The sequence below is a fragment of the Heterocephalus glaber genome, unplaced genomic scaffold, assembly GCF_053883595.1.
Source record: "Heterocephalus glaber isolate CG9 unplaced genomic scaffold, H.glaber_assembly_v1.0 deba00001472, whole genome shotgun sequence".
NCBI lineage: Eukaryota > Metazoa > Chordata > Mammalia > Rodentia > Bathyergidae > Heterocephalus > Heterocephalus glaber.
In genome coordinates, this window is record NW_028258315.1 from 64,284,564 (window position 1) to 64,309,048 (window position 24,485).

Genomic DNA, 24,485 nt, shown 5'->3' on the forward strand with positions numbered 1-24,485 from the left:
ATCAAAGGTTAATTTTGGACTTTAGCTGGTTCAATAGTGAACATAAACAGTCAATGGACAGGTTAGGTAAATTTGCAAGAGCAATGGGCAGAGAGGGGCTGCCCAGGAAGAGGCTACATGTGGGGCACAAGATTCAAACTCTAGAGGGTCTCTCTCTAGTAAGAGTGTGTGCTTCATTCTTTTCTAACACCATCCAGAAGGAAGCACCCTTGAAGGCCTCCAACTCCCTCAGCTCTAACTAAGGCCAAGCAGTCCTCCCTGATCCTGTGGCACTGGCAAGGAAGGTGAGATGTGCCTTGGAGACTAGACTGCAACACGGAGACCCAGAAAAGAGTCTCTCCTTCATTAATAAACTAGTGAATCGGCAGGTTCATTTTTATAAAATTAAAATAAATTTATAGGAAGTTTTATATCAAAAAGTGTTTTAAAAGGGAGGGGATAATCACCTCTGTAAGTGAATATAACAGAGGACTGGGGTTATTTCTGTTCTTCAGGCCACAGCAGAAGGCATGTATGTGACCAGAATAAATTTTTAAAGTTTTATTAAACAATTATGTAAGAAAAACACATTTTCACAGTGAATAATATAGACACAATTATTTCCTTTTCTATGTCCTTTCTTTTTAGTCTAGTTATACCTATCCAGTTCTTCCCCTTTGTTTATGTACTACTGAAACAACATTTTAATTTAGTAATTTAATTGCTAGCCTAGAAATTTTATCCCTATAGCATAACTGAAAACATCAAAAATCTGCCCAAAGTGGCTCAATTATTTTTCAAGCCCTAGAATAAAAATTACTTCCTTAGCATATTTAAATCACACTTACATTCTTTTATTTAAAAGGAAAAAAAATATTCTCATGTACTATTGAAGAAAGACTGGGAAGGGTGAGAATCCCACTAGGCAATTTATTGATTTTTGCATTTGTGCTATAGAGAACAAGACCAGGCTGGAGGGCAATGGGCAAGGAATGGTCTATTAATTCCCTACCTGTTTTTTAAATGCACACAGCTTCTCTGACAGCCTGGCTTTATTTAGATTAATGCAAATTCCTCAGTCTAAGTGGCAAAAGTTGTTAGCCATGTCCTGGGAAATGCAAGGATGACATAAAATTGCAATAGTGCTTTATTATTTCAGTCGATCTGTTCTGGTGATGCTTGAATCATTAACTCAAAGATGTCCTCAACCAAGTTTGCTCTAAGTCTATCAATAAAGTTTGAGTATAAGAGAAATATCATTATGATCTAGAAGGGTCTTTTAAAAATGTAAAGTTACTTGCTCAAATGCACACAGGGAGCACTGTAGGGAGTAGGGGAGCTGAAATCTATGGCAGGTGAGGGGAGAAAGGACCATGGCTTGCCACCAAAGAACTGAAAATGATGTTCACTGTACTCTTCTCCCTAGGATAATCTGAAATTTCCTATCCCTGGCAGCAACCTGGCAACTGTGAATAGTTAACACTAAAGTTACTTTCTGTGGAGTACCTGCCGCACAAACCCTTCTAAAACCTTAAAGCTTTAGTACCTTTTTTTGGTACATTAGATGATTATCTTCCTACCTAAGATTTCTCAAGGTTGGGATCTGCACACTGTGCTCCCCAAGTCACAGAGTTCAGGCAGAACTCTCAGGGCCTAATGTGGGAAACTTCAGACTGGTTTAAACTAGAACAGTTCCTCTGCTTCTATGTTCTTCATAATGTTTTCATGGAATAAAGTGTATTCCCACTTTATCATAAGGCTTAGGCAAGTAGCATAGAAACCTGTTAAAATAAATTCCTTTCTCTTCTTTTAGCACTTTTTCAGCTCTGCTGCATTACCAAAACTGAGTTTGTGTGCATCAATGTGGTGTGTGATTTCACCAAGAGTGTGGGAACAGCAAGTCTTAGTTCACAGCTTCTGTTGCATTTCTTATTTGAATATCAGTCTTCAGGTGTTCCCCTCAAGCCATGACCTCTTGAACTTTGGTGGTGTCTAAATTTATATCTTGTTATCTTCTCCTTACCCTTCAATCTCTGACCTTTGTCAAACAGCCCATGAAGATTCCCAAGGAGGAAAACCCTAAATACCACACACAGGTCAGAGACAAATGCTACTAACTGGAACTTTCAACAGTCTGGGGAAAGATATCATTTCCAATACTTATGTCAAAGATGGTTACTCAATAAATGGTCTTGGGGAAAATGAGTACCCACTTGAAAAAAGAAAAAAATGCTGGACTGCCACTTCATGCCTTCCATCAACCAAATTCCCAGATCAAAGATTTGCATTTAATGATGAAAAAAATCAAAATATTAGAAGAAAATATGGGCTGTAGAGTGGGGAGATCTTTCTAAGCATAAAATCTAGGAGCCATGAAGCATGAAATTAATACATTTGCTTAAATAAAATTAAAATTTCTTTGTGGCCAAAATGATTATAAACAAGGTGAAAAGATATATCATAAATTGGGGAGAAAGCACTAATTTATTAATTTTCTTAACATTTAAAAAGATGAATCCCAGCACTTGGGAGGCCAAGGCAGGAGGATCACTACGAGTTTGAAGCCAGCCTGGGCTACACAGTAAGTTCAAGGCCAGCCTGAATTACAGAGAAGGACTCTCTCTCAAAAAAAAAAAAAAAAAAGAAAGAAAAAAAAAGATGAACACAATATAAAATTTAGATGAAGAGGGCAGAAGAAAAAGGTGTGGTCAATAAATTTGTTAATAGCTGTTGATGCATGAAGAAATACAATTCAAAGCAGTAAGTCTGTATCATTCTTTACTTTTGGATAGCAAAGGTTAAAACATTTGATAAATATTTCCAGGGAGAGAATGGGGCAATCTTGTAGGCTTTGCATGGGAATGTAAATTAAGCATAGGTTTTTGGAGGATAATTTGGCTTTGCTGTACCAACAATGTAGAATAGATCGCTTGACCTAGCGTTTCTACAATTAGGATCTGATCACACAAAGATTTCACACAATTCCATGTACACGTAAGTATAACAATATTCTTAAGAGCAGTATTTTGTAATAGCACAGAAGTAGAAATGAACTAAATGCTGTCAATGACATGTAAAACAACAAGGCAGATACATATATACTAATATTTGGAAAGACGTTCAAGCCATCTTGTTAAAACCAGCAAGCAATTTGCAGAACAGTGGGTACAACATATTCTCATTTGTGTAAATATGGTTGTGTCTGGAATTTTTCTGGAAAAACATAATATATTAAAACCAGTTATTCTAAATAGTGAGAATAAGTTGGAGGATTTGTTTCTTCCTGTTTAAATATTTCCGCATTTTAAAATTAACCATAAGCTTGAATTATTTAATAAAGATTTTAAAGATCAAGCCTGTACATTTATAGAGCAGCATAAGAATTAAAAAGCGGGGGAGGGTAAAGTGAGAAGCAAAGAGGGAGGACTCTGGTTGGAGCTGTTCTGGGTACCCACAGTTCAGAGGCATTTTTCATCTTTAGGGCCTGGATAAGGTGTTCAGGGCGTGAGTAAGGATGGAGAACCTGGTTTGGAGGCTCAGCACCAGCACAGATTCTGGTCTTGTAGTACAGCACCCCAAGCTCTCAAGTGCTCCTAGCACCGAAAGATCCTCCTCTGGTCCAAGGCCAGGACCACTCTGCTTATGTGACATAGGGCCTTGACAGGTAGGTATAGATCTTTCTGGGGATCTCAAGACTTGAATTCCAGGACTGAGCTGGCCCCAGATGGACCTGGGTTCAGACCTCCATGCTAAGCAGGCAGTGGAGATTACACTATGCCCATCAGCAGAACTGCTTTTCTGGAGGTTATCATTCAAAGATGAAAGTCACTTTAGTAATACTCTGCTTTTTTGTAATTTTTTCTTTTTTTGGTACCAGGGATCAAACTCGGGGCCTTGCACTTGTGTGGCAGGAGCTGGAACCACTGAGCTAAATCCCCGGCCCTTTTTTTGTAATATTTTACAATAACTTTTTGTAATAATTCAAAGATTCATATGGCCTAATCCAATGTCTCACATGTAGGAGACAGCAGTTCATTAATCTAACACAAATATATTACACAATAAACCTTCTCCTTGTCTACTTTATTCTGGAATTCTGTTTACAGCTGGGTCTCAATTTGTAGAAAAAGGGTCCATTTCCTCAGTGGGTTTACACTGGATGGCAAATGCTTTCATTAGGCACTTACCTTTCTAGATGGCTGTGAATTAACTCCGAGAAAAGACAATGGCAGTGGTATTGAAGGCGAGGGATAAAAGTAGGGGAGATACTACCTGTAACCTGTTTAAGGCATGGTAACTTGGTAGGAAAAATACAGAGCCTGCCCCCCACCCTGAAAGTATACACACTTCAAGAAAAGAAAAATAGTATGATGTTTCTTTTTAACAAATGGTATTACCCTTATATGGGGGACCCTAGAGGATGTTGTGTATTGTAGAAAACCCACTACACTGCCTGCCCTTAGAGAAGAAATTGAAAATGCATGTGCAGCAATCTGAATGACCAAGCTTACTCAAGCAGCAGTTGGCCATAGTAATAAATGTCTGGTAGCTAATGACCACCACGTTGAGCATCTCTTGTAATTGCAGAGGCCAATTAACCTCATGATGTCTCAATAAATTTAGTATTAACATATTTATACAAGCTTTTCTTTTCCTGAAGTGTGTATACATTCTTTTTTGGTGAACTCTGTATATGAAACTACTTTGTACCAAAAGTGAAAGAAAGTCCTCTGGTGTGAGCCCCAATGGATGCCTCTCCCAAACCCTGGATAAAATATTGCTTGCACTGCTTGATCATTCTTTTTGATCAAAGCCAGTTCCCCCAATACAGCTCAGTCCCCAGGCATGCTGGCAGGATCACTACACAAACTCCTATAGCCTACAAGTCAAGTTAAGAGTTAAAAGTTTTGAGAAAAATAAAATTCTCTAAACTGTTTGAGTTAGTTGTAAATGGCATGGACTACTGAACTCTTGAAACCTACTCCTTTCAATGTAGGATTGCTCTGTTTCTTGGATGTTTGAAAGTCCTAAGAAAGAAAAATGATCAAATTTGAGTCAGGTAATCCAAATCAGATAATCTTTATAGACTAAAATGTCAATTTATGGACTTATTTGGAAACCTAACTCCTTCCCAAGGACATAGGACTGTTTGAAAGGTCTTATTTGATGGACATTTACACTGTTGGTTCCTTTGGGAGTTAGTCCCCAGTTGCTGCTGGCTGCATAGCCTCAAGCTCAATGGCTCTGCTGGCTGAGCAGAGGGAAAAGAAGTGTTATGGTTTATATCTAAATATCCTCTAAGAGCCTCACATACTTGGGATTGGGAGTTTTGGAAGGTGACTGGATTATAAGGGCATGCCCTGGAAGGGTTTATTTCCTTCCCTAGCTCCTCCCTTCACTCCCTCTGCTTCCTTTCCACTATGTCCCTCTACTAGTACTGCTCTGGAGCCAGCAGACTAGGGACTGAAATGTGAGCCAAAATAAACTTCTTTATTGCAAGTGTCGGGTATTTTGTTCCAGTGATGAGGAAAGCAACTAAAAAAAACAGTGGAGGCAGTGGACAGAGGATCACTAACATTGATTCAGCTTCTCTCCTAAATTCCAAGGCTGAAAACAGAAGTGGGGTTGTCCAGGGACTGCCTAGCTGAGGCAGTTGCAAAACAGTTGGCCTGTGGAGTGAGGCTGGTTCTTCAAGTTCAGGGAGCCTACTTAAGAGTAATTTCTCTGATGTCAGAGCTATTAATACCATTAAACAAGTGGTATGGTTAGCTAGGACCTGAGTATAATGTACTGTGACTGAATCTACTGCTATGAACCACTCTCTGGGAAATCTATGGAGTTCTCCCAGTGTACAGAGCTGGGCCTATGATGCTAAGGTGGCACAGGGAGGTTCCAGGTTACCTCACTAGCTTATTAACACTTGGAGGCCTTATCCAGACAGAAAGGAAGGCAAGAATTTGGTTAGTAGATGCACTGCCTGCCATTCCTAAGAAAGGAAACTGTCTCTGTACATAACTTCCTGCTCACAGTTTAAATTGTAGCTTCATTTTTATTTTTAACAGAACAGAGCTGTTTATACCACATGATAAAATTCAACATAAGCAAGAACATTTTTTTTTTTTGGTACCAGGGATTGAACTCGGGACCTTGCGCTTTCGAGGCAGGCGGTGGAACCACTGAGCTAAATCCCCGGCCATCAAGAATATTTTTTAAAAAATCTTTTTTATATTACCAGGCCCAAAGCCACAAGATTCTATGAATGTTTCAATAAAAATTGGATAAATACATACACTTGGTATGGGAATAACCTGCCTCTGGTCACCCTGAGGAAAAAGAAAAAAAAAGTCATTGTCAGGTTTGAGAAGAAAGAGATCATATTCTCAAAAGAAACTTCCAAGCACTCTATAGTACAGCAAACATGTGATTTCCCATTCTTCCTACCTTGGAGGTGTTTAATGAGGAGGAGGAATCCCAGCACCTTTGTCGGGTAGCACCCTTAGGCTTCTGCTGCCTCCCATTCTCCACCCCTCCCACAGCACAGGCTAGGATCCTGAGGCTCAGGCCTTCTTGTTTATTGAAACAGTGCCTCCCTTACTCCTAGGAATGTAATCCTTCATTTACAAATAAAAATGAAACCTCATACTTTAATCCTTGATTCCCTCTAATAACTGGTTTGCTTCTTGTTTTAAGCCAAGTTTTTCCCTGAAAAGACTAAGTCAAGGGAGTCAAGTTCACCTGATTACAAGGAATACCCTGGTCACTCCAGGTTCTCTTTTAGGGAAGAAGGGGCAGGGCAATGTACGAGAAGCTCCCTCCCTCAGCACAGACATGGCAATGGGTATCACCTTTAAGGAAAATGGAACCTGTATTCATGGGGAGTTTTAAGAAAATTCAGGCTGCTAGGAAGCTCAGCTCCAAATTCCAGTCAAACTTGGCTGACAGAAACTTAATTTTTGCACCAATAAATGCTAATAAAAGAACAAATTTATTTCTGGGAATTTCCACTTTGTGTATTTCATCTTTTTCAGATGGCCTGAAAGGAAGATACACTGCTTCATACTTTGATGCTGAAGGATTAGTGAAAAGATGTGTCCACTGTTATTAGGGAGGATGACCAGTGAGGAGTCTCATGTAAAGGCCAAGCTTGATGGTTGGCAATGGCAGGTGGTTGATACTTATCTGAGCTCTGCTCTGACTCTAAGATCCATTTAGTATCTTTTTGTTTATCTCTGGGCTCTAGTCATTGCCTCTTCCATGTAACAGCAACTACTATTTTCTCTTGAGGTGATCTTTAGGGCTCTTTTCTTTGTCAGGAGACTTGGGGCTTACCTTAAGGACTCTTAAGCTGCCTTCTGACATTAGTCAGGGCAACGTTATGTTCCTCTCTAACATGAAGGCATAATATAATCAAGTCCAAGTTTCTAAGAACTTGTACAGAATTTCAGAAGCTCCTAAATAATAACATTCCCAACATTTGCACCCAGAAGCAGGTCACTGCCCTTGGTGGACAAGATTTTAGCCCGAAGCTCCCAAGCCTGTTGGACAACTTTAGAGCAGGGTTTCTGAATCAGCACTAGAGACACTTTAGGTCAAATGACTGTGTTTGGGACTGTCCTGTATACTGGAGAAGGTTCAATAGCATCCTGGAACTCTACTTGCAGTAGGACGGGCCCCCTCCCAGCAATGATAGTCAAGGCACTGCCAAATATAAATCTGAAGGACAAATTCATCCCCAGGTGAGAAGCACTGTTTTAGTGGGAGACTGTAGACGTCCTTACACACAAGTGCAGCTTTAGAATCATACTTTTGATAGAAAGATGAATACATCAGTAATGATGGAGACCACAAGAGCTCATCTGCAGGGGATGACAAAACAGTGACAATGAGCAAGCATAGGTGCTCTTTAGATAGATATTTGTGCTTGAAGATTACCCATGAGATTTACATGTGCATGTGTGTGCACATATGTGTGTAAGGGGTATGCATGTATTTTTGTGTTCTTTCACACTGTTCTCACTCTCCAACTCCTCCATGGTCTCTGCCATCTGGTGTCAACTCCTCTTAGCTGCTGGAGGCTACTGGCCGGCATATCTAGGTTGTGGCTATCATGGTAATAATGACTGCTACTCCAGCTGCTGCTACAGAAACAGTCTGAAACGGAAAGGCTTCAAGTCCTCATTTCTCAAGGGTAAAATAAATGTGCAGGGTGGATGGGGCCTAGAGGTCACCTGTCTCATCCTGTCCATGGCCCTCCCTATTCCTCTAGCATGCTGAGTTTAGAGACTGAAGGATGCCTGGAACTTAGCAATAGAGTTGGGCTTAGGACCTGTTTTTATATGTACTGGGCCTGGGTTTTATGTTGTACTGGTATTGGCCAAACTAAGCGCAGGGGCAGAGGATCCTTCTCTGGGAATTAGCTGTTCTCTCTGATGGGGGCCATTCCTTTGGGGGTCTGGTCTCACACACTGAACAGTCAAGTGTCATGCAAATAATGCATCCCTCCCACTTCAGATTTAACTAAGTTAACTCACAGTTGACTTAATTCCTGAAAAAGCTTTAGTGACAAATTCATGAAAGAAGTCTATAAATGAACACTAAGTGCAAGTGAGCTCAGCTCTGCCAAAGGAAGTGCCTGAAAGAGATGGCTGTGTACTCTAGGAAATCTTCCAAGGGCAAGATGCCATTTTCTCATGTCATTTCATCTAGGCAGATATTAAATAACTTTTACCATGATGGCAGTTGTTGTTTTCTTTTTTTCCTCCTCTACAGGTATATGTTTCCTTTATTAATAGCAATTCCCTATGGCGACAATTTTTAAGTTCAGGAGGAAGGGCATGAGGAAAGCACATGGAGAGAGATCAGAATCTGGGGATTGAGGTACAGATCACAGTGGAATATCCTACATACTTCACTGATATATTTTCCATTTCAATGTAGAGTATGGTTTAATATTTGCTAAAGCCAATTTATCTTTCATTATTTTCTTTCCAAAGCTTTTTCAGTTTTTCTTTGACATTTTTTGTTCCATATGATATGAACTGCACTTCCCTATTCAGAAGAACAGGATATTTTTTCTTAAACTAGAGCTAGTCTGTCAAAATCTTTCAATGATCCTAATCAACTTCTGTAGTCTTTTGGGGTTGTCTATGTAAGCAAGTAAGTTATCTGCAAATAGACGAATTTTGTATCTTTTCCATATGTATACCAATTATTTCTATTTTTGGTTTTATTCTGCTAGAATCTACCAATGATTTTCCTACATTTGCTGTTAATTTTTAGAAGACAGATTTTACCACACTTAAACAGTTTTCTTCTTGTATTTGGCTATACTGTTGATTTATAAAAGCTTATGTATTACATCTTTTATTGTAAATGTTCCTCTTTATCCTGTACAATGCTTTTGACCTTGACTTCTGCTTGGTTTGATATTAACACTGCCTTTATATTAAAATTCTTTCTTCTTTCAGTTTGATCCGTCTTAAACATTTTGCCCATTTTTAAATTTTCTACTTTCCTTAATCACAGTATGTTAGAAGTTGTGTCAGAAACTAGTTGTGTCACCTACTATAATAGATATAAGCACTGTTTATCAAATGACTCCAGTTTTCCTTCTGTACACATGGTAGGATTATACTTCTACTACGCCTTTGAAGTTAGGCGTGACTTGCTCTGGCCAATAAAATAAGTTGAAAAGAGTTATTTCTGAGTGAATACTTTAAGAACTAGTATGATTTATCACATTCCCCTTTTCCTGCTGTGACAATATTGGAAGCAAAAGATGCGGCCGTCCGCAGTCTAGGTCCATGAATCAGGATCAGATTATGCTATCTAATAGAGTAGTTCCTCATAACATGTAGCTATTGAACACATGAAGTGCAGCTAGCCCAAATTAAGATATACTTTAAGTGTAAAACCCACATCCAATTTCAATATACTAGTAAGAAAAAAAAAAGAACACACATTATGTCACTAATGATTTTTCTACTAATTACATGTTGAAATAATATTTTAGATATATTGGGTTAAATTACTAAGATTAATTCACTCATATTTTAAAATATTTTAAAAATGTGGCCAGTAGAAAAATTTAAGTTACATATGTGACTCACATATTCCTACTGGACAGTGCCACAGAAGGCTCAGTCAACCCATGATAAGTAGTATGAGGGAAAAACAAACTTGCATTATTTTAAGCCTCTTAGGTTTTGAGGCTGTTACTGAAGCATAACTAAGCCCCTACTGACTAGCACATCTACTTATTAATCATTCCTCTTTTCTCCTTTGTAAAAGATCTGATTTTGTTGAGAGCAGGAATATGCTTAACTAAATTCTTCACTTTCAGTGCCCCTCACGCGCCAGCCCCACGCCCACCCCAGGAGGCAATGTGACAAAGTTCTGGCAATAAGATATAAGCACAAGTCTCTTGGGGTTTCTGTAAAAGCACTGACTTTCCAGTACAGGACTAGACATGGCTGGTGCAACTTTCTTCCTTCTTGTGAATGTAGGTCTGATGTCTGAAGCTGCAACTTTGAGAGATTACACCTAAGACATGAAGAGGAATGTAAACACACCAAGGATGGTTGAGTGGGAAGATGCAAATGTAGAAGAACAGGAAAAGTCTGGATTTCTGATGGGAAGGAAGATCAGGAATCTAAATCAACCCTAGCACCTGTCTCACTCAGGCAGTTTGTTGGTGTTTTGTTTTGTTTGTGATACCAGGGATCAAACCTAGGACCTCACACATGCTGAACAAGTGCTTTACCATGAGCTATAGCCCTTATCCTTTCCTCATATTTTTTATTTTGAGACAGTATCTCAAAAAGTTTCCCAGTCTGGGCTATGGTTTGCAATTCTCCTGTCTCTGCCTTCCAAGTAGCTGGGATTACGAACCACACCACACCCAGCTATGACTCACGATTTTTAGGTGAGGAAAACAATCCCTTGTTTAAACCATTGTCAGTTTTCTTTGACTAGCAAGTAATCATTCCTATCTGTTGACCGGTATATTCTTAGAAATAGCATACAGCTAACTTTGTGAAATCAAACTGATAGTCTTGGTCTTTTGTTAAAAGAATTTGTTTCATTAAATGGTTTTATGCCTATTTTATTTGAGGAAGTAGGGTGGGTTGAACCCAGGGCTTTTGCATTGAGCTATATTCCCAAACCTTTTTTATTTTGAAATAGTGTATTGTTAAAGTTGCTAAATTGCCCACGCTAGGCTTGAACTTGTGATCCTTCTGCCTCAGCCTCCCAGAGTGTTGGGATCACAGGAGTGTGTCAACATGCCTAGCTAGTTATATGTCTATATTGTATGTTATATTTACTATTCATCTATTATTTATTCTTTTTCCCTTTCCTTAATTTTGACAGTTTATTCACCTTTCTGTTTATTTCTCCTTTCTATGAATTCTGAGTATCTATTTTTCAGCTGTGCTACTTGTTAGTTTTCTATTCCTAAATCATTTTGTTACTTCCTATGGTTTTATCATGACATCAATCTCACCAAGATTTTAATTTTTGGTCCCTCTGAATCATTACATATTTGAAAATACACTTCTTTTGCCTCAATAGATAAAGGCTGTCTTAATCACAACATTTTTGCTTATTTTTTTCTTTCAGTAGCCTGTAAGCATTTTTCACAGTATTCTTGCTTTTTAGGGTTGCTGATGAGAAGCTGGATGTTAATATAATTGTTTTCTTTGAAAATAATTCATTCTGATAGCTTGTAAGGTTTTCTCTTTATCCTCAGATTTCAGAATTTCAACATCGTATATCTAGGCATATGCTCCACACTCCCCTCAATCCTGCTACAGACTTCATGAGTTCTTTCAATATGCAGATTCTACCTTTTTCAACCTAAAAATTTTTTCTTCTATTCTTTTTTCTCCTTCTGCAACTTCTAGTATTTGTATGCTTAGTCTCTTAGATGCCTTTTTCCCCCTGCCTCACAATTTCCATCTTTGTATTTCTGGTCTGAATTATAAGATATTTCTTCCACTTGGTTTTCTGAACATTAATTCATTTCTTAGGAGTGACTATTTTTGATCTTTTTTTTCAAGTTTATTTACTGAATTTTTATATTTAGAAATTGTGAGTTTTTAAGTTCTACAAGTTACTTTTGTACTCTTCTGACGGCCTGAGTTATCTGTTAAGCTCTCCTCTGTATTCTCCATTTTTTTTCTCTAGGAGGAGTCTCAGATTCCCATTTTTCAAGTTGGACTTTCTCACAACTGTGCAATATAATAATTTATGTTGGATGGTATCCTATGGTTAAATCATTGCACATTCATAATTATAAAATTTCACTATAAAATTAATTTGTTTACATCAACAAATAGGCACAATTTAAAGATTTTCAGATCATATTGCCAAGTATTCCTCTGGAAAGGTATATCAATTTATATTTTCACCAATAACCAATTTATTTTGTCTATTTTCCTTCCCACTATCCCATACCAGATGCAAATACTATCTTTAAGGACATCTTTGATAATTTGATAAAAGGAAAATGGTTATCTCACTGTTTTAATTTATATTTAATTGATTACTAACCATGCTAGCATTTTTCATATGTTTTGATATTTTTCATGTTTGACTAACTATATTTTGTGAATTATGTATTTATGACCTTTGCTCTTATTATTTTAGACATAAAGTTATTTTAATTTTTCTTCATCAGTATATGTTTGCTGTACATAACGATCACATTAATCTTAGGAGTAGGTGCATGTACTTAAAATACCTTAATTCTTCTTATTCTCCTTCGTCTTCCTTCCCTTTAACTTCCTTTGTCTGTAGGTCCCATTCCCATTTGCAAAAGATCTCTCTCTATTTATTGTTTCATGTCCTCAATCTTGACTATCTTACCTCTTTCAATAATTTTTACCTAAAGTTTTATTCTGATAGATTAATATTATAACCTTGTTCTTTCTTACACTTGGTTATTTTATACCTCTTTTTGCTTACCTTTTTAAGTTCTGAGTCACTCTGCTTCAGCTATGTCTATTAGACAGCATGTGGGTGGATTCTGGTTTTTGACCTACTGTGACAATGTCACATTTTGTATTTGTTACATACAAAAGAATAGATAATGTACACTGTTTGTTATTAAACGAGGTCAAACTCAATTGTACTTATTTTTAGATCTTTACATGTCTCTGTCTCTTTTTGTCTATTTCTGTGTCTACTAGTGGTTCTTTAATATCTCTATGCATTCAATCTCACAGGAATGGATGTTACAAAAATGTGAAGTGACTCATAATTCTCATCAAACACATTCTTTAGTTGCTAAATGCCTATCTGTTATTAAAACACATTAGTTTTTGTAATTTCAAATTTGTAAATGGCTGCACACATACTGTCACATACTCTTATGAGGGATATTTGTCAAATGATAGGACAAATGTGCCACTGCTGCAGTTTTACTGAGCACACAGTTCCTCATCAGCACTGACCTTCTGAAGCCCACCATTCTCCTCCACCAGTGGCGGAAGCACACTGGGACTGCTGGATGGAGGGGCCTCCACATTATAATCCCGAAAGCAGCAGAAGAAGGAACTAAGGATGCTGCGGCTTCTCTGCTTCTTTAAGCTGACATTGCACTGGGAAGCTGTAAAGAGAAACAAAGCATATTGTGGCCAAATGCAGCATGTACTGATGCAATGTGAATATTAGAACATATAATTGCCCCTCAGAACCCTGATTCCACGAAGCCTGCTCAGGACAAGAAGATGAAGGGTCCCTGGAGTTCAATTCAAGTGGCTGGGCAAAATCCCCCCAGCTCATGAGGGCTATTTGCCTATTAGCTGAACCACCTTCAGGGTATTCATCATCTGCACTCCTGAACCCAGCAGATGAAGTATTCCCACCATGTACTAAGCTTCTAAACAAATGTCTTTCTAGGCACAAATCAGACCTAACACTCCCTAAGAAGCCTCTCTCTTTTATGGGTACCAAGAAAGAGACATCTTGAAATTAGGTTCTTGTACTATGGTAATGATTATCTTCATGGATTAAGAAATAATATAAATACAGGCACAAAGAATCCCCTTCTTAAACTCATTTGTCAGAAGTTGTTAAGGCCTGGCCAACCAAGCTCAGGGTTGGAAGCTTCCATTACTCTTAAAGCACAGACAGTAGGAGGTATGGCATGAAGCATATGAGCTTCAGCCTAGCAGGGTAAGGCTCATCTTCATGAGATCCAGGGCAATACTGTGCCTTGGCCTGTCCTGGACTAAGGCACCAGATGGAGTGATGGATTCTTTCTGCTTATTCAGTGTTTAAGACAAGCTGCTACAAGTCAGAAATAAACAGCAAAAATTGGCATAGGTAGAAAACACACCTTGGGGCTGACAACTTGGAGGCTGACAACTTGGAGGGACAGAAACATTCTGCCTGGGAATGCAGCTGGGGCTGTCCCACTGCATACCATGGCTGGGTGGGTCAGCAGTCCTCTGAACAGAGTCCACCAGCAAGGGACCATTCTGAGGGATAATGGGAAAACTTATAATGTAGGAGCTGATTTACATCTACATGATAACTGCAGGAGCTTATTTCTCCCAAAAAGCAATTTTGGCATGATTTCTCTTTTTGTACATTGGTGAGTGATTTGTGTGATATTTTTCTTCCAAGAGATCACAAAACATTTGCTGAAAGTTTTGGGATCCTTTTCTGCAAGTAGCAAAACCAAATGCATTCAAGTGGAAAGTCTGAAAACCTTTTTTTCCAGCAACTCTCCGGACATGGATGGTCTCTAGCCTGGGATTGAGAAAGGAGCCCAGTAAGTATGAATTTAAGATCTTCACTCACTAAAGATTGCTTTTGAATCATAAATCCCTGGGCAAGCAGGTTATTTTTATCTTCTTCATGAATTTTTAGATACATAACACAGAATACTAATGGCCTAATTTTAGGACCATTAGACCTGGGGACCTGCAACAGCAATGGTGGTAAAAAACAATAATCACTATTGACCCAGAGCCAATGCTCTAGGTACTTTGCTTTAAAAGCTTCATCTCATGTAACCCTCATGGCTATCCAAGGAGATACATGTTATTGCTTCTATATTACTGCTGAGAAGATACAAGCAGTGATTCCTTGTGCCAGGATTCAAACTCAAGTGGACCTGTTCCCATAATGTGTGATTTTCCCAAGTGCCATGCTGATGACAACCTTGAAACAATTTGGGTCTGATTAAGAAGGAGGGAACATGCCAAATGGAGAGAAAAGCACTGCAATAAACTTGTATTTAATATAAATGATTGGTTACATAATATCACTGTTACTTTGGGAATTTTAATTTTTATATCACACTCAATTTAGCCAGGGGCAGAAAAAAGTCTGAATTTCCCCTGGCTGACAGCATATTTCTCTGAAAGTAAACAAACTATTTGTTCATGTCTTGGAGACACTGCACAATCTGAAAGAATTTTCTAAGATCCTATTTTCATCTTGGATCACATTATCTTCCCTGTAACTAATTAACAAACTTATATACTAAAAAAAAAATCCTACACTTGGAACAAGTAAGCTACTTATAATTTCCACCATATGATTACTTACTATATAGAAGTTACAAAAAGAGCTTGGGGAGTCAGTCAGATTGAGTCACATGGAGGCCACTGGGCTTGAACTGGGAAATGGTAGCCAATTACACTTTTCCTTCTTTATATAGAGTTGAAGAAGCTGCAGTGGTCTCTCTTGCAGAGTTGTGGAGGTTCAAGGTCTCTTTCTGTTAAATGAGGTTAGTTCTAGGGCTTGGAGGAACCTCTGGAAAGGCCCAGCCTATCTAATTTTCTAATAAATCTTAGACGGGTCTGCCACTCTCAGTATATAGCAGGGTGAGGAAGTGGATTTCCTTAGGACCAGGATGAGTCTCACACCGCCCTGAGCATTCATTTGTTCCTAAACAGGACTCAAGATGTGGACTGTCTGGGTCCAGGACCCTACTACCTTCCAATCTGCTGCTACCTCTCCAACAGCTGTAATCCAATTTTAGTATATGTGCTATTGAAGCAAGGACTCCACCAGCTATAATCCAGAAGGGTCTTGATTTGCTCATAAACTACTGACAGAGTTTTGCTTGAAAAAACTAAAATCAATAGTTTAATGGAAAAAAATATTTATAATATTAGCTCACTAAACTAGCTATGGAATTGTACATGGATCTGACTTAATTATAATTATGCAAAACAAAAAAGATTATCATTGGGAAAAAAATGGCAAGAAATATGTCAAAATGTTAATAGTAATTGTCAGACTATGGGAGATTTATATTTCTTTCTATATTTTCCAAATGTTTTATGGCAATTATGTAATTGGTAATTTAACAATAGGGGAATAGTAAGTAATCTTGTTAAATTTTCTTTCAGCAACTTTGTGACACAACTTTATGACCTTCATCTTCAGACTCATTCTATGTCTTTTCATTTCAAGCCTATAAAGCAAACAAGTCAGGCAATAGCCAAGTAGTGTTTTAATCTTTGCAAGAAGTCCATGTGGTTCATACCTACTCTGGTCCGGACAGAACAAACCCACCAACCTCAAAATTAGAGGAGGGCCATGTGAAAAGCAGATTCCAGGAAGTGTCTCCTTACCAGTAGACTGTACCTGACCACCTAACTTCCCTGTGCATACAAATGTGTTTCTCTGTTCTCAAGACGTTGTCTCTTACCTCCTTTTTAAATGATTCCACTGAAATGGTGGCCTAGGAATACAGAAACAAGGTCTTTTGTGATATTAAAGATCATTTAAAACATAAGTTTATTACATTCCTTTAAGATATTACTTTGGAGACTTTCGGGGAAATGGTGGAGTGGTAAGCAACAACTAAACCTCTCAGAGATTCTGAATCAAGACAACTTGGGGAAGAACAAAAGGAGAGAAGTAATGAGCAAGGATCTGACAGGAAAATTAAAACCTACAGAGAAACTGAAGGGAGAACATGCCACAGAGAAGGAAAGGACAATCTGCACTTCCTCCTTGGCTCCTGGCTCATAGCTCATGGGAAAGGGAAACTGAATCTATAGAGACAAAATAAAAGCTGGGGACTTCAGAGGGAGTCTGAAAGAAACATGGTGGTGGAAAGGACCAGTGGATGCTGTGAGGTGTAGGGAGAGTGTGTAATTCTGCTCCCACATGAATCCTTCAACAGTCAACAGCTGGTGAGTGACTTGTCTGAGTGGCCACCATATCCCCCAGAGAGAGTGCTTGGTTGAACACCATTCCAGGGAGCCGCTGACTGTCTGAACTTGGGTTTCAGAGCAGTCACAGGACAGCTTCAGTCCAGGGCTGCCAGTGTTATATTCCCACAGTGATTGGGTGAGAGACAGCCACAGGAGAGAGCTGTCTTCAGGGAGCTGTGGTCAGGCTGAAACAGACGCTCTGAGGGATTTAAGTTAAAGGGCACAGGCCCTGCCCCCACAGCCAGAAGCCAAATTCAGCCTCAGTTGTTCTGGATTTGAAAGTTGCAGCACTGGTGCCCTTGCCCTAATCCTACTGCCTGCTGGTGCCTGCATCCAGCATGGATCTGGGGTCTGACTGCATTCTTCATCTACCAGTGTGAGCAGGGACATGTCTTGACTTGGACACTGCCCCAAAATTGTAGATCCTGAAAGAAAAATCACTCGTTTGAAATAACAGAGAAATTTCTTTTGTTTCTGTTTTTTGTGAATATGTGCATTGTTTTTAGGGTTTTTTGTTTTGATTTGTTTTAAATTTTTTCTTTTTTCTTTTCCTTTCTTCTTCACCTGTTTATCAGGGTTTGGGGAATTTTCCTTTGTCTTTCTGCCTTGCGTCTTATCTCTTTTTCTTCTTTTTGTCTTTATATTTTTCCTCTTCTCCCTTTTAATTTTTCTTCCTTATTTTTATTCCCTATGTAATTTCTTTTCTTTTCCTCCCTCTTTTCTTTGATTTATCAGCTTTGTCTCTTGCCCTTACCTAATTCTATAAACATCCTTCTACTCCCCAATTAGATCCTTTGTACTACTTCTCTCTCCTTCTTATATCATATACAGTGATACCTCAGTTCACGAATGCTTTTGATTGCGAACAGTTTGATTCACAAACAGAAGTGTTTGGCAAAATTTTTGTCTTTGTAAAGTCTACACTGGGTGACAAACATGACCATGGCCATCTTTCCCACATGAATATGAACATGGCTGTCTTTTCCAGAATCGTGAAGCAAATTAAGTTTGTGAATCAAGGTACCACTGTAGTTTCAAATTCTTCCTCTTGTATTCTACCATTCCCAAACTTTGTATCTTTGCTAGTATAACTATAAGGCTTTGTTAATTTCTGATAGCTCACTCTGTAAAATTACTGTTGAATTCTTTTTTACCATTAGTGGAGATAAATCTGTCACATTTAGTACATGTTAGCTGTTAAGTGAATACCTGGGTTGTCCTCATGTTTACACCATAATTGTGGATTTCTTCTCTAGGGTTAAGGATGGTATATAGTTGGTTCTAATGGTATGTTAATATCCAATTTATCTTGATATACTACTGACAGTCAGGTGTGGTGGCACATGCTTATAATCCAGCACTTGGGGGGCTAGGGCAAGAGGATCGCCGTGAGTTCAAGGCCAGCCTGGGCTACATAGTGAGTTCAAGGCCAGCCTGAATTACATAGTGAGATCCTGTCAAAAAAAATAAAAACAAAACCAAAAAACTATACTACTGTAGCTGATTTGCTTGATATTACCAGGGTAGCACAGTTGTCATTATTTTCCTATAAGCCAACATTCAGATTACCTTTGTGACATTAATAATACTAGAGTACATTCCCAGAGAACTCAGTTGTTGAGCTAATTACACTGTATCCTCCCCTCTGAAGTTAAACAAGGTGTTTGGATCTTGGGGCTGAGACAAGGACTATAGTTATCCAAGACCAAAGTACATCACTGACAAGCAATGAAAGAGATCTCTGTACTAGCAACAAAGTCTTTACACTATAAGCAGCCCCAACCTCAGTACAAAACAAGTAAGCAAACAAACAACAGAAACATGAAAAGATGAGGCAACAAAATGGCTCCCCAAACTCCCAACTTCCCTGAAGCCAATCCAGGCTGCATCAAGGGGCAGAAATAGTATAAACCACATACCCGAATTACTCAAAAGGATAGCAGAGGAGCTTAGAAAACAGATCAAAGAGGTACTCAGCAGAATCACAGAAGATATAACTAAACAGTTAATGATAATAATAACCAAAATGATCCAGGAGCTTTCAGAAGACACTAATAAAAAGCTATATGAGCTAAATAAAGCAATACAAAACATGAATTACAAATTTAGCAAAGAATTAGAGTTCATGAAAAAGTTTCAATCAGAAATCAAAGAGATTAAAATTATATTGAATATACGGGCAGCAGAAGCAACCAATATGAAGACAGAATTTCAGAACCAGAAGACAGTGATGCCACCAAAGACCAACTACTCAGACGCCTTAAAAGCAATGAAAAATGGATCCAACAGCTGCTAGATGACACAAAGACTGCTAAGAGTAATTAAAATAAATGAAAAATAAAAAGACAATATAAATAGCATAAAAGACCTGTTCACAGAAATGATGGCAAAACACTCCTCAAATATAAGGAAAGAAAAAAACATACAGATAAGTGAGGCATATAGAACCCCAGACAGCCATGACCAAAAGAGAACTCTGCACCACATGATACTCAAAATTCCAGAAGTCCATCACAGTGACAAAATCTTAAAAGCTGTGAGAGAAAAGCAACAAATCACATATAAAGGTAAACCCACTAGAATTACAGCAGACTTCTCTACACAAAACTTAAAGCCCAAGAGGGCTTGGAGTGAATTGTTTCAAGCCCTAAAAGATAACAACTTCCAACCAGAACTTATGTATTCTGTAAAATTTTCCACCAAAATTGACAGATAAATAAGGTATTTTCATGACAAAGAGTACCTCAAGAAACTCATAACCACCAAATGAACATTAAAAAAAATTCTCAAAGATATCCTAGAAAGAGACAATGAGGCCAACAATGCCAATAAATCAAAAGAATGAATACACCTGGTCAGATAAGCATTTAAACAAAACAAAACAAGAAAAGAAAATTAGCAACAGAAAAGGAATGCAATCACAGGAATAAGTCAATTATTTCTCAGTAACTGCTCAATGTGAATGTTTCAATACCCCAATCAAAAGACAGAGATTGGCAGAATGGACCTATAAAACCCAGCAATATACAGTATATAAGAAAAACAATTAAAAAAGAAACTGGAAAACAATATTCCATGCAACAGAAACCTAGCAGAAGGCAGAAGTAACTATGTTGATTTCAGACAAAGCAGATTTTAAGCTAAAATTGATCAGAAGAGTCAAAGAAGGTTATTACAGATTAAAGGAACAATTCAACAGGAAGAGGTAACAATTATAAACATACTACATACTAGCCCACAAAGCAAGTGTAAACATAAAGGAATCTAAATTATCCCGTGCATATTATCAGATCATAGGGTAATGAAACTAGAAATCAATGGCGAAAGAAACCACAGAAACTATGCAAGCACATGGAAATTAAACAATATTCTCTTGAATAATCAATGGGTCAGGGATGAAATTAAAGAAATTAGACAGTTCCTACAATCAAATGATAATGCTGGGACATACTGGAACCTATGGGACACAAGGAAAACAGACCTCCAAGAGAAGTTTATAGCACTGAATTTTCACATCAGGAAAACAGCAAGCTCAAATAAATAATCTAATGATATACCTCAAGGTTCTAGAAAAACAAGAACAATCCAAAGCAAAGACAGCACAAAGTAAAAAACTATAAAGATTAGAGCAGAAATTAATAATATTGAGACTAAAAAAGCAATGAATAAACAAAATAGACAAACTCTTAAGTCAATTTACCAAAATAGGGAAAGAGAAGACCTAAATCCATGCAATTAGAAATGAAAAAGGCAAAACACAACAGATTCTGACAAAATCCTGAAGACCATTAGTAACTACTTGGAAAATCTGTATCTAATACAAGAGAAAATTCAGAAGAAATGGACAGATTCCTAAATATATTTGAACTACCAAAACTGAAGCAGGAAGATGAAAAAATCTTGAGTAATTCAATACCAATCAGTGAAATTGAAGAATTAATTTTAAAACTACCAACTAAGAAAAGTCCAGGTCCCAGTAGATTCACTGCTGAATTCTACATGAACTTTAGAGAAGATCTAATGCCAATACTCCTCAAACTGTTTAACCACTTGACAGTTTACCTTGAGTGTTACCTGGGCAATGGGTTTGTTTACATACTGATATACCGAGCATCACTTGGGCAAGTGTTATTTCTTGTTTGCACACACACACACAAAATATAGACATTCGTCTATTTGTTTTGTATCAACTATTTTTGCATATTTTTGTATTTAGAACATTGTATTCACCCTTGATGCTTGTTTCTAGTGAAATCTAATAATTTCTGGTTATTTTCTTTTACTAATTCATGTTTATTTGTAAAAAAAAAACCTATAATTTTGTGCTATAATCTATAAAAATTTTTATTGTAAGTTCATTAGATATAATTTTTATACTTCTCCAGAACTTAGTGATATTCTTTTACAATACAAAATGGACACGTTTAGGACACTGAGACTGAATAGGAAGGAAGTACCAGAAGATCTGCAAAAGAAAAAACGGAAAAAGGGAGAAATGTTACCATCTCAGAGAGGAAAAGTCTGTGTTATGAAATGAAAAGACAAGAAAGACGTCTCCTTATTGTCAGCTATTCATAATATACACATGACAGAACTTGAAAGAAGAAATGAAACTAAAAAACTTCCAAAAGTGGTCAATGATTATAGTAATTCTATGTGGGTGGTGTTGACAGAATGGACCAACATCTAACAAGCTATCCTGTAATCAAAAAGTGAGGAAAAAATAGTATTATAAAATATTTATATACCTTCTGGACCAAACAATATGGAACTTTGTTATTTATTCAGAACAAGGGGGTTCAAAAGTCATTTACAATTTAGATTAGGTCTAATAAGACCAAATAAGTGAAAAATATAGGCTAGTAAAACATCAACCAGGACATCCATCATCGACATATTCACCATTACGTTTAGTGGGTAGACATTTTATTGAAATTATACCACCCAAAGAAAAAAAGGAAAGGCCAACATGATAGTGTAAAGTGTATTGTTCAAAGAAAGGCAATAATGCAAAAAGAATATGGAAAGAGACTACTACTTGCCAGATTGTAATGTTGCATTGTGTATTGAATGTTTTAAGATTTACCATAAACAGAAATATTACTGAATAAATTTGATAAAATTGTTGTTTTTTAAAAAAGTAATGCAGTATCATTTTCAGGTAAGGTTATAAAAAGACTGCACCTAAATAAAATTGTTTTTATATTTCCTGTTATATTCTTATAAAATTAATGAAAAAAACATGCAATCTTTGGTCATCCTATATTTCAATAATTGTTTTATTAAGTGGTTAATGAAACTGAAAGGGAGGCAATACTCCTAGTCATTCCTGGAAGCAAGATTAACCTGATTCCACAACCAGAAAAGGACCCAACCATTAAAGAGAACCATTGGTCAATTTCTTTAATGAACATATATGTAAAAATACTCAATAAGTTACTGGAAAGCAGAATGTAGCAAACCATCAAAACGATCATACATCATGACCAAGTAGAATTCATTCCAGGGATGCAGGAGTGGTCCAATATATGCAAATCAATTAATGTAATACACCATATAAACAGAAGAACAAAAATCACATGATCATCTCAATAGACACAGAAAAAGTACTTGACAAAATCCAACATCTATTCATGATAAAAACCCTGAAAAAAATCGGTATAGAAGGTCTTTATCTCAATCTAATCAAAGCCATCTCTAACAAATCAACAGTTAACATCATACTAAATGGACAGAAGCTGAAAGCTTTTCTTATAAAATCAGGAACAAGACAAGGATGTTCGCTTTCGCCACTCCTGTTTCATATAGTTCTGGGAACATGAGCCAGAGCAATTAGATTAGAGAAAGAAAAGGGATATTGAGAGGAAAGGAAGAAATTAAATTATCATTATTTGCAGACAGCATGAACCCCTACATAGAAGACCTCAAAAACTCCACCAAAAGACTCCTAGAATAACCAAATTTAGCAGCGCAGCAGGATAGAAAGTCAGCACTCAAAAATCAATAGTGTTCCTGTATATCAACAATGAATTCACTGAGAGAGAAATTAGAGAAATGATACCATTCACAAGAGCATCAAGAAAAATGAAATACTTAGAAATTAACCCAACCAAAGAAGTGAAAGACCTTTACAATGAAAACTACAGTACTCTGAAAAAGATCGAAGAGGATACCAGAAAATGGAAAGACAACCCGTTCTTGGATATGCAGAACCAATACAGTCAAAATGGTCATAATTCCAAAACTGTTATACAGATTTAATGCAATCTCAATCAAAATGCCAATAGCATTCTTCAAAGAACTAGAGAAAGCAATTCTAAAATTCATATGGAACCTGAAGAGACTTAGAGTAGCAAAAGCAATTCTGGGCAACATGGACAAGGCAGGGGGCATCACAATCCTGGACTTCAAGTTATATTACAAAGCTACAGTGATAAAACAGTACGGGACTGGCACACAAACAGACTTACAGATCAATGGAACAGAATAGAAAATGCAGAGCAAAGTCCAGGCACACTCAGCTACCTTTATCTTTGGCCAAATACTTTTGTTAGAGGAAAGACAGCCTCTTTAACAAACGGTGCTGGGAAAACTGAATGTCTACATGGTGAGGATTGAACTGCTGAACCATATATCTCACCATGCACTAAACTAAAGTCAAAATGTATCAAAGATCTAAATATTAAAACAGAAACAATCTGCTGGAAGACAAAATAGGCAAAACTACTGAAGACAAAGGCATCAGCAAAGACTTTCTGAACAGAACCGAGGTTGCCTAACAATACCTAGGATCAACAAATGGGATCACATCCAATTAAAAAGCTTCTGCACAGCAAAGGAAACCACCAATTGAGTGAAGAGAAAACCCACAGAATGGGAAAAATATTTTGCCAGCTAATTTTCAGACAAAGGATTATTATCTGGAATATATAAAGAACCAAAAAAATACCACAAGACTCCCCCAAATATAAAGACCCAATAATTAAATAGGCATCTTAAATGAACACACACTCCTCAGATGAAGATGTACAAATGACCAATAAATACATAAAAGTATGTTCAATATCACTAGCCATTCGAGAAATATTAATTAAAGCAATACCGGGCCAGGGATTTAGCTCAGTGGTTCTGCCGCCTGCCTCAAAAGCACAAGGCGCTGAGTTCGAACCCCAGTACCAAAAAAACCCAATACTGAGATTTCGTCTCACTCCAGAAAGAATGGCCATCATCAAGAAATCAGCCAAAGGAAAAAAAAAAAGAAATCAACCAATAACAAATGGCGGCAAGGCTGTGGAGGAAAAGGAACGCTTCTTCATTGCTGGT

The 24,485-nt window shown here is 37.5% G+C and overlaps 1 protein-coding gene across 10 annotated transcripts in view; it reads right to left on the reverse strand.

Moving 5' to 3' along the window:
• Positions 1-24,485, reverse strand: part of Ctdspl (CTD small phosphatase like) — a 137,953-nt gene that overhangs the window by 22,080 nt on the left and 91,388 nt on the right. For 4 of the 10 annotated variants that reach the window (XR_015439164.1, XM_087181371.1, XM_004854263.3 and 1 more), the window contains exons 2-3: positions 13,434-13,588; positions 6,270-6,302 (exon numbers count right to left, since the gene is read on the reverse strand). Coding sequence is in view for 7 of the 10 variants with exons in the window: in XM_087181371.1 (XP_087037497.1) it covers positions 6,270-6,302; positions 13,434-13,588 (188 nt within the window). In the remaining 3 variants the exon portion in view is untranslated. Of the gene's footprint in view, positions 1-6,269; positions 6,303-13,433; positions 13,589-14,320; positions 16,100-24,485 lie in introns of those variants that run through there. The other 6 variants (XR_015439165.1, XM_087181372.1, XM_004854265.3 and 3 more) reach the window with 3 other exon arrangements.